Source organism: Clytia hemisphaerica, unplaced genomic scaffold, assembly GCF_902728285.1.
Source record: "Clytia hemisphaerica strain Z4C2 unplaced genomic scaffold, Clytia hemisphaerica genome assembly, whole genome shotgun sequence".
NCBI classification, from domain to species: Eukaryota; Metazoa; Cnidaria; class Hydrozoa; order Leptothecata; family Clytiidae; genus Clytia; species Clytia hemisphaerica.
Genome location: NW_027103602.1, coordinates 81,675 through 95,962, shown reverse-complemented (window position 1 = coordinate 95,962; position 14,288 = coordinate 81,675). Strand labels below are relative to the sequence as shown.

The window sequence follows — 14,288 nt, the reverse complement described above, 5'->3', positions numbered from 1 at the left end:
TTTCCTCATCATTTTTTTTCATTATCAAATTTTTAGAAAATTCAAAAAATTGAAATGAAATCTACTATACACTGCATTGTCTGAACATTGCACCAACATGCAAAACCGTGTAGCAAAGGTAAGTTAGTTCTTGATTTCTCGATATTCATTTGATTTTTTCTCATTTTTCAGAACAAGTTTGTTTCCCTTTGAAGGTTCTTAAACATACAATGGCTACAATGTGTCAGGCGTGTGTTGATTGGAACCCCCCCCCCAGCGTTTTTCGTGATGCCGTGTATTATTGTATTAACAACCACGAATTTCGAATGGTGAATTTATCTATTTTCAATTCAAAATTTTTACATAATATTATTTCAAAAGAAATTCCTAAGATAATTATTTTTAAAGATTTAAACAAAAGTATTTTTTTAATTAAAGAAAAATAATCGATACATTGTAATAGACAAATATGACTTTACTATCGTCATTATGTACCGTGTACAAAAAGCACAATAGATAGATAAAAATACTATTTTATACATATGTTTCCACAAAGATGAAGATTGATTAAGTTCACATGTATTCACAACAAAAACATGAAGTTCAAACATAGTCCGTATAAAAACTCTGGTCTAGAAATTTATTGTTTCAACTTGAGAATGTCGGGCATGTGTAGTCTGGACCCTTAGAAGTGACCTTTTACAGACACGGTTTTCGAAAAATAACGTCAGTCGTCAGCACCTAATATTTGCCTAAATACACCCCTTTTCCCCGGAAATAGAACGGACAATAAGCTTCCAGGCAGGAGTTTGGTAAACGGACTATGATGGTTCAAGTTGTATATTTATCGTTGTTCATCACCAGATGAGACCGGTTCTGTCTCCTTCATGACCACATCCAACATTTTGCCGAATTCATCTGAATCAATCACATTGTCTTTATTTTCGTCGAATTTTGAAAAATCATTTTTGATACCTTCGAATTTCTCTTTCAAATGTGTTGGCACACGTTTCATGAATTTGCCCCATTCTTCTGGTGAGAGACCTGTGAATGAAAATGATTTTGAAATTAACTTTTCATAAGATTTGAAATTATTTCATAGTACATTTAAGTACAATTGTATTGTTATTGATATGGTGTCCGGAAATAAGAGCTAAACAGATCGATTTTCGTTTATTTCTATTGCTCAATGCAGTTGATTTCTTTCCAATTCGATCTTCATGGGACCAAAATTCTATTCGAATTACAGAGAGTAATTTGAGCCATTTTCCAGCTGAGGGGACCAGTATTTTAGTTGGAATACACCTTTTCGACCGTAGGCGGCAATTGCCGCGCGGGCATTTTTTATCCGCTTTATCCTACTAAAACCGTCCCAGTCCTTTCTTGACACGTTTTCCTATTGTCTATAGGCGGGAAAAAAGGACTGGGACGGTTTTAGTAGGATAAAGCGGGAAAAAATGCCCGCGCAGCAATAAGCGGCTACGGTAAAAAAGGTGTTTTACAGTGAAAGTCGAACAATATAGAGATTTTAATTAGTGAGTCAGTTTACTGTATTTTACTAATCGACCAACTTTTATTACCTAATAACCGGGCTAAAAGCCATATGACCCTCTGGCTATTTACGCTGTACAGCACGTATGAAAAAGCTATTGACTAAGTACCCGCTTAACATAACCTGCAGTGGAGACAAAAACTATAACTTTTGATTGATGAAGTTCAAATAAAAATTTAATTAAATAGCAATCAAATTCTTATTTGAATTTCATCAATCATAATGTGCTTGGATAATCAAAATATTTCAAAATCTTCTACACTTGTGCTTTTCTTTCTTACCTTGATCTTGATCCAGCATTTCAATATCAGCAGCAACTTTTTCCAACAATGAACGATCCATAGCTCGCATCTTTTCATTCAATTGTTTAAAAATCATCTCTTGTAATTTCGAGAAACCCTGGAAAGGAAAAAAAGAATGCGTTACCAGTAATTCAAAAAACACAACAGATTTTTAAAGATGCCAAAAAGGTGGGAATATGCAGGGGAATCCCGTTTTTCACAATGAGTTAGCTTTAAAAGAATTGACATCCACAAAATGTATGTACATCTTTTATAGAAAAGTTTGATCGCCTTCTATATTAGATTACTTACATCGAGTTGTTCTTGTAGACCGTCTCTGATTCTTGCCAATTTCTCATTTTCTTTCAACAATTTTTGATAAATTTCTTTGAAGCGGCTGGCTTGCTCCTCCAACTCCTTCAAGCTGGTGCTCAGTTTAGCATTGTTTTCACTGAAGACTGTGTTTTGTTCTTGCAAGACTTTGTTGTTTTCTGCAAATTTCTCGTTTTCGCCAGTGATGCGGTCAACCTTTGGCAAAAAGGTGAGAAACTGTTAACCTAGAAGGCTTTGGATTCTTAAGAGTTCTGGGTTTTAAAGCTAATTCGAGAATTAGATGTATTGCAAGTAATTATGAAAAAATTCTCTGGTCAAAGGTCATGTTTGCATTCGTTGATTATTCGAAACTATATACTTTTCACAGCGTGAAAAGGTCGAATATCCGTGTACTTTAAAGCTTCGGATACGCAAGGATATTGGGAAATATCCTTGCGTATCCTTGAGTAACGCATATTAATATCCTATGCCGAGGATACTGGATTTTGGGAAAAATACAGGTTAGGATACTACAGAATACGAATACATACGTATACAGACAGATGCATACCCGTATGCACGTTTTGTATTCGTATGCATACGATATCAATATCCGTGTAGTAAATCCCGAGGATTCCTATATGAAGGGTCGGATTCTTACGAATATTGAGAAAAATATCCGTCAATATTCACAACTACACACCAATATAACGAGTATTTGACAGTACATATTGGAGGATATTTAGGGGAAATTCTGAAAGGAAAAATAGAAAATATCCGAACTTGTCTACTCGAGAATCCAAAATATCTTTTAATTTGACACTAGTTGTTTTTTCTCATAATTGTGGAAAGACTGGTCGAAAGAAATGCTTCTAAAATTTCTTAGGCTTTTTGTCGTTTGAAAGTAAAAAGAGAACAAAATGCATATTCATAGTTATGTTATTTTTAAGAATAAATGTGTACTACAAAATTTCAACTTATGCTTGGGAAAAAATAAAAACAAAAATTTAGAAAAATAACATTGGAAAAAAATTGAAACAATAAATATGATAAAAAATCCGATGTTTTTTATGACAAAAATATTTCCAAAAATAAAAGTGGACAAAACTCTTTACAAAAAAATACTCTTTATAATTCTTTACAGACTTTCAAGATAAAATTAGAAAAGTTATTTAAAGGTTTAAAATTCTGCTCAAACATTTAAAACAATATAAATCGCTTGATTCTCGGTTGGAATCTGGTAATACTTGTACGGCAAATAAAATCCAAACTCATCTCTATCTTGATCAAAAGCGGTAGTCCTTGTGACTTCATTACAGACTTTAAGATATTCCATGAAAAAAGTTCCTTTCCTCTAACTGGTATACTTTTTGTCTGATGCCGTTGACATAACTAGTTTTGTTGATCGTATAAATCTGATTGTATGTTCGGGCAAACGTTTCATTTCATTGACCAGATTCTCTTGGCACTTATGTTCCATCCTTCTGTTGGTCATTACAATGCTAAAAAATACAGAAAATCAATTTGACTTGCAATCTTGGAACTAGCTCCTTTTAAATCTTTAAGAGTGACATAATGGAAAAACTTGGAACTGCTGGAGAAGTAGGCCAAGCATAAATTATTCATATGAAAAGGCCATTGGAAAAGTAGGGAAGTATCCTCTGGAAGGAAAAGAAGGACACACCAGATTCTTGACAACCTCTATGCCCGAAAACTGAATGTTTGAAAGATAACATAGTCTGACAGGTTCACCAGGATCAATGCAACAATATTTAAATGAAAACATAAGAATAAAACAAATATAACATACAAACCTATGTCATGTTGCATGTATGGAATTTCATTTGATGGGTGAAGTTTTTCTAGACGATTCGGTTAACTTTGTTTGTGATGTCTACTCTGTCCTCGGTCCTGCTGCACCTGAAAATGTGCGAAGTTTGTTATAATTTTCTGATTATGTACCATCAGAACTGGTAACTTACAGTGGAGGGAAACTCTGAAGTGCCTGGCCTGACTAAAGCAGCAAAATTTCAAAACCAAATGTAAGAATATGTTTGACGTGCCAGGACGTGCGATCGTTTTTGGCAAGTTACTTGTCAACCGGTGAATTGCCGATAAGTGTCATTGGATAGTAAAAACTCTTGCAAAATCATGATATTTCAAGAAAACCAAATGTAAGGATACTTTTCACATGCAATCATTTTTGGCAAGTTACTTGTCAAACGGTGAATCGCCAGTAAATAAATAGTGTCATTGGATAGTAAAAAATCTTGCAAAATCATGATATTTCAAGAAAACCAAATGTAAGATTTAAGAATACTTTCACATGCGATCATTTTTGGCAAGTTACTTGTCAAACGGTGAATCGCCAGTAAATAAATAGTGTCATTGGATAGTAAAAAATCTTGCAAAATCATGATTTCAAGAAAACCAAAGGTAAGAATATGTTTCACATGCGATCATTTTTTGGAAGTTACTTGTCAAACGGTGAATCGCCGGTAAATACATGGTGTCATTGGATAGTAAAAAATCATGCAAAATCATAATTTCAAGATGGTGGAAGTTTAGATCTTTGTCAAACTTAGACTTTTTAAAAGCTGTAATCAAAACTTTATCGGAAAATTCAACGTACCATGTGTGTCCAGGTGGGTGTCTTGGTGTCTTTGGCTTTATCGCTTCTTCTCCAATCTTGAAATCAATTACATACTTGTGATCTCCTAAAAAGAAGGTAGATTTAAGATTGAAAGGCACCCAATCTCTTAAATAAAAATACATCCAATGGCAATATTATAATTTACAGTCCACACTGAACCAAGTCAGAAGATGAAATGAAAATTGTATCTATCGCCTATCACAGCCTGCTTCAAAAAATAAAAATGTACAAATCCACTTCACACTATGTCAGGAGCACTAAGTTCAATTTGCAACAGATATTATAAATTGAAAATACAAGATTTCTACAAAATAAGCCTAAAAAAATATCTCACTTGAATTGCATAACTGATCGAGTGGATTCGTCTAAAAATAAAAATCTCAAAACTCTGTAGCCCAAATTCCACACCAAATCGAAAATATCTTTGTATCAACACAGTAAATCTTGAAATCACTTCTATGATTAAGTCATTAGGATTCATCTCAAATAATTATTCATCCTAATTGTGCGAATTTATAGAATTCTAGAAAGCACTGATGTTGTAAGTTCAGCCGACAGTGTTTTGAAGTCTGACATTTTTTCACTTACCCCAAACCCCATCATACAAAGAAATGCTCCAAACGCCAGCAACTTCGTTTGAATTATCAAGACGCCAACCTGCGGTCCCGCTCATGGCCTTTGACGAAAAGACTAGGGCCCCCCCGCCGGAAGAATTATAAAAAAGCAAGTAAGGGGCGTTGGAGTTTGAACTTTCTTCCTCTGGAAGCATCTTTTTCGACATTACAAAATGGAAAAATGCTATATTTTTTGAAAACTAGGCCTCTGATACTCAGGATGAAAGTCACTGGGATCTTGGATGATATACGGGGTTATGTCTCAAAAACCGAAGGGGTTTAATACATTAAAAACCTAAAAGGCTGTACTGGAAGCTTATTTAATGGGTTTACTTGCATTAGTCCTATACCTCGTAGATCACTCCAAGGTCCTCCAATGCAAAAGGCTCGACTGGTTTAAGTCGGTTGAAGAGGGGCAGGAACATTGAGTTTCAAGCCCGAAGGGCTAGAGGTCAATCTCTAACCTTTCTCAGGCAAGAAAAATTGAAGCCTTAAAATATGCGCCGTATTTTTGATGACGGATTGAATCTAGCATTTCCTTTGTTTTCGAGTGATATATTTTTCGAAATTAAGCGGTAAATTTTAGTTTCAATCTGTCATTTGTGTAAAAACCAGGCGGGTCGCTCAAGGCCGCGCAACTTTGGTAGGATTTGTTGGCTTCAAATCCTACCAAAGAGATTGACCTCTAGCCCTTCGGGCTTGAAACTCAATGGGCAGGAAGCGAGAAATTTTCAAGGTTTTTAGCTGACAATGCTTTTTCATATGATATTGATATACATCACTCAAATGCAACCACTATATAGTTGTTGAGTGTTGGGTCTTTGCAAAATTATATGCAGTGATGAGGGGTAAATCACTTCGAAAAAGCGTAGAATGATTTTTTGATTTTTTTTTTTTTGATTTTTGATTTTTTTTTCTGTGATTTTTTGATTTTTTTGTGATTTTTTTGTGATTTTTTGATTTTTTGTGATTTTTTCTGTGATTTTTTGATTTTTTTGTGATTTTTTTGTGGATTTTTTGTGATTTTTTTTTTTTTTGAGTTTTTTATTTTTCTGTTTTTCTGTTTTTTTTTTGATTTTTTTTGATTTTTTTTGTGATTTTTTGATATTTTTTGATTTTTTGATTTTTTTTGTTCTTTTTTTTCTTTTTTTTTTTTTTTTTGTTGTTTTTTTTGTTTTTTTTGATTTTTTTGTTTTTTTGTTTTTATGATGTGATTTTTTTGTGCTTTTGTGTGATTTTTTTTTTTTGTGATTTTTTTTTGCTTTTTTTTTTTTTTTTTTTCTTTTTGTGTATTTTTTTGTGATCTTTTTTTTTGTTTGATTTGTTTTTTTTTGTTTTTTTTTTTTGTGATTTTTTTGTGATTTGTGTGATTTTTTTGATTTTTTTGTGATTTTTGATTTTTTTTGTGATTTTTCTAAGAAGTGTACGAGATTTTTTCGAGTAATTTACCCCTCGGCAGTGATCATGCATACAATGAAAATTTAAGCCGAATTAGGCGTTTTTACAATAGCTAACGCGTGATCTACGTGGCCCAAAACTCGCGTTTTTTTCGCGTGATTTGAATTTCCCCCGTACCATTACTAATTTTGATCTTGAAAAGCCGGGGCGATTTGCACTCTGGCACCATTATATTCCCGGTGTAGTTAGCAAGAAAGTGAGACTAGGTGACCCCCGGTAAGCTGCAATTTTCATTTAATTTACCTGGTAAGAACTATCCGCATTATTTCAAATATTGAACCGTAAAAGCTACCAGTGCATTATTTCGATTTCTCCGTGAAGTACGTCATAAAATTTTCCATGAAAACTATCAGTGCAGTTTCCCCTTTTATGAAATGATCCGTGAAAACAATCCGTGAATTTCCACGCTCTACAAAAAAGGGTGTAAAAATGCCATTTTCACCGCGAATTCACCCAAAAAGTCTTTTCCTTTCCATCGGAGGATGTGCGCGAACATGGTTTTGCACCACGAGAGAAAATTTCGATTTTGACTTTTAACAAATGGCTAAAAACCGCTTGTTTTGTTCTACATAGATTCTGTATGTGCGCTATTTTTAGCAAGGAAATTTCGATCCACGAAATTCTTTTTAAAAAGTAAGGACTTGCCTTATAATATTAGACACTGTTGATACTGTCGATCATGCTGTCAATTAGTGATGATTATCATAAACAACGTCGATATAAAGACTCAATTTGAGATTAACAAAAATCAGGCAGATGGGGCTAAAATATCGGGTTTTGGGTGAGTATGAAAAATCGGGCAAAATTTTAAGCGAGGATAAGTCGATGAAATTCTACAGGGGCGTGAAGCGGCTGACATTTTTCGAAGTTTAGTCATAGACCCAATTATTGCTACTTACACCCTTTTCTATTAGCATTTCAACAAATCGTGTGCTGCAATACGGAAGGTGTCGATCTTCAAACATTACAAGCGGTTTAAAAGTTCCGTTTGATATTATTATGGAATTCTTCTGCTAAATTATAGCATTTTTTCTCTAGTACCTCCTTAGAAGCAACTTTATCCGAAAACCCATTCGATTTACAACAAAATACTCCGAGTCACGCCGCGCGATGCAACATTCCCAGGCAAAATTCTGTATCAGAAGCAGTATTCTAATCACGTTTTTTTTTTTATAAGACCTTAACTTGCTCTGGAGTTTCTAATTTTCCAGAGAATTCAGCCTCAAGTTCCTTACGAGTTCCTATACATAGGAATTTGAATTTTGCACCCTTGAAAGATCAAATTTGGTCAATAGTCCCGATAAGGACATGTCTTCAAACTTATCTCGCCTGACAGTCCTTACATTCCTATTTTTGAACCATTCTCAGCTCGAGTTCCTTATACGGTTCTTATAAAAAAAACGTGTAAACAACAACATCTTTCGAGCCAACCTCAAGGGGCTTCGAAAAACTTTTTAACATGGGTATGACGAACTTTTTCACACGCCCCGGAAATTATGAATACCATTATCCCTGGAAATCAGGGGCAGACCCTCTGGAAGTGAAAGTTTTGAAAAGGGGGCTAGTAAATAATATTGAGTAGTATAAGCAATCTGAAAAAGAACTTCCCTCCCTTGAAATCAAGGTTGAAAATGGAAAGCGCATTTCTCCGCAAATATCCTCCCGAAACCAAGACCTCCCAATGCACTTTCTCCATTAACAATAAACATTCTCCCGAAGCAAACGCCCCGAAAAAGTTTCTCCGGCAACTTTCTCCAGAAGTCTCCAAAGCACTTCTCCCGAAGAAGGTATCTGCCCGAGGCAATTTCTCCAGAAGCACTTCTCCGAAGCAGGGGTTGATCGCGAATATGCAGAATGTGAATTGGATATTTTCTTAAACGTATCCAGGTATTCTGACGGATATTCATAAAGTACATAAGATCCTCGATGTAAACAATACATTCTAAAGATTCTAATACATACTAGTATCGTGCGTATCTCAGGGAATAATAATGGTAATATCCGTACGTATCTACTGTAACGGATACTTATTAATGGATATTTTTACGGATATTCATGCATACGCAAAAATATCCATATTTAAATACTACAGGATATTCGACCTTTTCACGCTGTGTTTCAAATGGAGATCCCCTTTTTATGAACATCACCTCTTTCTTCAGATTCTCGTTGTTTTCAGCAAATTTGGCATTTTCTGCAGCCATTCTGTCAATTTCAGCTTTCAATCGATTGATCTCATCTGCCAAATTTTGATTATTTTCGGCCAGTTTGTTGTTTTCCTCTCCCATTTTGGAAACTTCTTGGCTCAGTTTTTCGTTGTTTGCAGAAAATTTGTTGTTCTCTTCACTCATCTTGTTAACCTCATCCTAAAATTCCAAGAAAGTGTAATTTAGATTTTGATCAATCTTATTGGATGTGGTATTGTTCATACGGGGCCTTTATTCTCACAGACCCACTGGGTTCGCTTCCCACTAGAAAAATTGGCAAAAATATCCTCCCAGTGGAAAATTATACTTCAATTTTCATCCCCACTGGCAGTAATCAAATAAACTAACCATCACTGCAAAACATTATACTATTTTCCTGATCCCCTCTGAATTTTCTGACTTGAAAAAAATGGAATTTAACTCCCCAGCCATAGATGATATGGGAATATCAATCCACATCGAGTTTCAGTCCGTTATTTTTACCCCAAATTGCTGAAAAAATCCTACCGGGTCTGTTAGAAGGGGGTGTATCCTCTTAACGGCATAAAATTTGCATTGCTTACATTTAGCAATACTTTAAAAGCCCTCTTTAAAATCACCCTAATCGAGACCCTAATAATGCATCCTTCTCCCTTAATTTTAACTTCGTTTTGACCTTCGTAAGAACCCTGAATCCATCTCGTTGGCTTTAGGAGGGAGGGGGCTTTAGGCCAGCATCTTACTCTCAAATAGCTCTGCTGGAGTCTCTCAAATGCTTGCATGGTAGCCTAAGAATCAATAATCAGAGCTCACCTTAAGTCCATTAACTTGTGTTTCGAGAGCTTTGTTGTTTTCAGCGAATTTGTTGTTTTCTTCAGTCATCTTGTTGACTTCTCCTTCAAGTTTGTTGACATTTTCCTTCAATTGATTATTGTTTTCCTCAAACTCTTTGTTGAGTTGCCCCATTTTGTCTACTTCTCCTTCCAGACGTCCAACATTTTCCTCAAGTTTCTTGTTGTTTTCAGCAAATTTGTTATTCTCCTCGGTCATTCGGTTTACTTCAGTTCCAAGGCGGTTCACTTCAGCTTCTAATTTGGCATTGTTTTCCTGAAATTTATTGTTTTCTTCTTCAAGCTTCTTATTGTTTTCTTCAAACTTTTGATTTTCGCCTTCTAATTTGTTGACAGAGGATTCAAGGCGGTTGTTATTTTCTTCAAACTTCTTATTCTCTCCTTCCAATTTATTGACAGATGCTTCTAAACGGTTATTGTTTTCCTCAAATTTCTTATTTTCTTCCTCGAGTTTTTTGTTATTGGCAGAGAATCGATCATTTTCGGCTGACATAAGGTTTACTTCAGCTCCAAGACGTTCAGAATCACACTTGTATTTATCAGCATCAGCTGTTGTTTGTTGAAGTTGTCCACCTAATCGATCAATAGCACTTGCACTTGTCTCGAATGATGCTGTGATGATAAGATTGATTGTTCCTTTGCAACCACCCATCATTTGTGCACTCTAAGATAAAGAAAATGAGGATTCTAGTATATACGTTTCGATTAATTGTGCCATTCATTTGTTCGTTAAGAAGTCTCGGATTCGATAAACCCATGTCCCGTCTCCCATATCCATGATATTGAAATAGCTTAAACTTTTAAAGTTGTCGAAAGACAACTATTCCTATTTCTTAAATCATTAATTCTTGCCATACTGGAGTTTTTCTCCGAGTTATTTTTTCTTTTCTGGTATTTGACTTAGACTTACCTTAGTTGTGGGTTGGTCCTTCTTGCAGTTATCAAAAGAAACAAAACTGTATCCCATAAAAACATCTTTGGAGATCTTGTTTTTATCCCAGACAGATAATGCTAAAACATCTTGTCCTTCGGTTACGTCAAAACTGAACTGTTCGTTCCAATCAGGATCCAAATTGTCACTCATATGTTTCGTGCTGAACGATTTGTTGCCTGTAGTGGAAAATAAGTTGAAATAGGTATGAAAAGCAGAATCTCCCATATTCTTCCTTACCTCCCCCGCAATCTTTTCGGTCCGCAGTTTCAAAGTATCACTACAGTCTCCCTAGCTCGAAATCCCATGGGAACACAAATTTTTTCGAGTGATGAAAATTTGTGTTTTGTATATGTTATAAGTTAAGTAGACATTCGAGTTTCGAGTTATGGAGATTCCATTGTACTGTCAACCAAAGTGGTGAATACGAGAAGAGTGTTAATTAATAACTAGTCCAATCCCCAAATTAGCTTAAGATTTTAGCTCATCTAGGTGTCCACTTTAACCCTTGACGCGATAATACTCCGATAAAATAATTTGACGCTGGGTCTTTGATTCAAGCAATTAAAATACAACACCATGTGTGTAGGTTTTTACTCATCCTCTGAAGAGTTTTTATATTTTGGAAGTACATATCTGCAATTTAGACTATCATATGTGGTACAAAACATTCATATGACGTTTGATTCAAGAAATAGCGCTATCTGTTAGATGTATAACCTAATATCTTACCTAATTCGACCATACAGTAAGGATCGCTCTTGCTAAACGTATCTTTATTCTGAAGTCCCCTTCCATTAACAATTTTGACGTTTAATTTTCCGCCGCCCATTTTTGAAGTCTTTGTGATGTCTTTTGGAGGTGGTGAGTTATTGTTGTATGTGGACTGAGGCTGAAAGAGATGTAACAAGATTGGAATTAAAAAGCGTATAAAATTCAATCCAGACCCTATCTAGAGCAAACCTAACGCTTTTTGATTTTACTGGAAATGGACATGTCTGATGGAACTTTTGAAGCAATTTCGCCGAGAAACTAGCTGCGACTAGTTGTTGGTTTAAAATTTAAACACTGTTCTGACTCTGACACGTACTGTAGCTTCGTGTAATGTCGACATGCCTTGTCTAACTCCGCCATAGCAACTATCTGGTCTGTAAAGTAGTTACAAGTAATTAGAGTGGTATTTTAAACAGCTTAAATTCAGAAGGTTTATCTATAAACATTTTCAAGACCAGATAGTTGCTATGACGGAATTAGACAAGGTATGTCGGCATTACATGAAGTTACGGAATGGGAGTAGCTGGTCTCATGGCTTAAAATGTGTCACCCTTGTTGGACAGAAAGAAAACAATCACTCGATTCGAAAGTGAAAGTTATTTTCCTTAAATTTCCTAATATTTCTCAATCTTTCATCTGACATCTGAAATGAAACAATCACCATACTTTCTCCCCATCTGGGCTCCAATCAGGAACAGGCGGACATTCGCAATTCAAAACATTATCATCCAAAGTCTCAACTAAATCTTCTTCAACAATTTGTCTCTTATTCAATTTCACAGGTGATCCTCTGTTAAAAGAATCATTTGAATGTTCAACACTTATAATTTCCTCTGTTAAAATTTCATCCTCGTGTGCCATTGTTTTTGTTGGTGAAATTGTGTGTTGTTTCTTACCACCAGAACGACCTAACCCTTTATAAAGACATCCAACGAGAGCCACTTCCATCTTAACAACGTGATATATAACTCAACTCAAAAAGTCAAAACGTCTTTTTCACGGTTTTCCAGTTTAAAACTACCACAAATCACCACAAAATCTGCGTCAAACTTTCAATATTGATTTTCATACACAATTCACTTCGCCCACTTACGTTTATAGTTTTCTTGTACGATCTCTTAAAACAGTCACTGAATTATCTGTTGATATTTTCGTTTCATATGCAAGGCTTTTGGAATTGTTTTTGTTGTCAAGGGATTCATTTTAATGGGCGAGATGTGCATAATTAGTGGCATGATGCACTTTTTGATTGATTTTGGTGATTTTGTAATAAAACATGATTGCGGTTTCCTTTGTCAAGTGCTAAATTCTCTTCTGAGTGAACATCTTTGCGATCGCAAAAGCATATCAAAACTTTAAGTCTTTGGTTCTATTAAATTCGGGAAACGAGATGGAGTTTTTACAAGCTCTTTTTTATTTGGTCGGTCGTTAACCAGTAATAAACCAATTTTGTTACTGTTTCAAAAGAACGCGTCATTTTTATTACTTCAAATGACCGATTATTATAAAGTATCTTATAAAAACTCCATCTCTGTTGAATTCGGGGTATGATTCCTGACTCCAGTTTCGGTAGAATTCTTTGGTAAGCTTTGGGGCTATAGCACTGGTGGTGAAAGTTAGAAGTGAAGAGACAGGGTAGGCCCAAATCCTCAACCCTTAGTGCTACAAATCCTGTTAGAAAACTACATCGAGCTTTCATCGTCGCCGGGGGGGGGGGGTATAGGGTTCCGAGCTGACGGGGGGGGGTGCCGCCCGACTTTCGAACTTTGGACCCTTACCGGGACTAAAAAGGAGAAAATAAAGGAAAATTTTGCGAATTTTGCGACCCTTAGCGGGACAAATTTGACCAATTTTGACCAAATTTCGATCGTTCAGGGGGTAAAAAGTTGAAATTTTCCTATTTTTCCGACCCTTAGTGGGACTGAACTTTGATTTTCTGATTTTTCCGACCCTTAGCGGGACTTTGGAAGTCCAAAAAAGATACCCTTAAGGGCGGCACATACCGTACGCTCCATTTGCCTAAGTACCCCCCCCCGGGTCATCGCTATACCTTATCGGCCAAAAGTTAGTCGGCCTCAATTATTAGTCGGCCCTAATTTTAGTCACCTTGTCAAAATTTAGTCACTAAGTGCCGACTAATAATTAAGACCGACTAAAAATTTGGGCCATTTCTAAATTTACAAGCAGATGGAAAATAGGAGAAAGCTTAAAATACTGGAAAATAAGGAAAGTTTATTTATAAACTTTTAATTTGGCCCAAATTTTGAGTCGGCCTTAATTTTAGTCGGCACTAATTTTAGTCATCAAGCCAAAATTTAGTCAATTAGGGCCGACTAAGTTTTAGCCGATAAGGTACTTGAAAAGACGTTGTCTTTATAATCTCAACTGGATTTTTGAAGAAAATGAAATCCCTTCGGCAGTTACTGAGACAGGGGTGTGCTTGTTGGTTCAAAGAGTGACTAAGAAAAACTTACTGTAGATGCAACTGCTTGTTCAGTGTGAGGAGCTATTTGTTCTGGTGCTGCAGCTAATGTTTGTCTGTTGTCTGTTGTATCTTGTTGCTGGATTGTTGTATCTTCTGTTGCTCGTTGTTGTTGTGGAGGTCCTTTTACTAAACTAAGCAATGTTGGCGCTGGCATTGTAAGACAACATAACTCGTTTTATTTTGGAAGCTCTAAAAAAGGCGGTTAGAAGCAA

General features: G+C 35.6%; 1 protein-coding gene across 2 annotated transcripts; it reads right to left on the bottom strand.

Annotated features, from left to right (window-relative positions):
* Positions 1–299: 299 nt before the first annotated feature.
* Positions 300–14,269, bottom strand: LOC136802035 (flagellar attachment zone protein 1-like). 2 transcript variants are annotated; one of them, XM_067058736.1, is made up of 8 exons: positions 14,066–14,269; positions 11,550–11,709; positions 10,797–10,996; positions 9,849–10,550; positions 9,000–9,215; positions 2,125–2,340; positions 1,813–1,930; positions 300–1,023 (listed from the first exon to the last, which is right to left on the bottom strand). In XM_067058736.1, exons 1-8 carry the CDS (start codon positions 14,228–14,230, stop codon positions 824–826), a joined length of 1,977 nt encoding a protein of 658 aa, XP_066914837.1. In that variant the 5' UTR covers positions 14,231–14,269; the 3' UTR covers positions 300–823. The 2 variants fall into 2 exon arrangements, with proteins under 2 accessions (XP_066914837.1, XP_066914836.1); XM_067058735.1 differs by lacking the exon at positions 14,066–14,269 and adding an exon at positions 12,258–12,732.
* Between the last annotated feature and the right edge of the window lie 19 nt (positions 14,270–14,288).

Coding starts and splice junctions, on each gene's coding strand:
- LOC136802035 (XM_067058735.1), bottom strand. CDS start 12,539: ATGGAAGTGGCTCTCGTTGGATGTCTTTATAAAGGGTTAGGTCGTTCT. Junction 10,997..11,549: donor TTACTGTATGGTCGAATTAG/GTAAGATATTAG, acceptor TTTCCACTACAG/GCAACAAATCGTTCAGCACG. Junction 9,216..9,848: donor CACAAGTTAATGGACTTAAG/GTGAGCTCTGAT, acceptor TTGGAATTTTAG/GATGAGGTTAACAAGATGAG.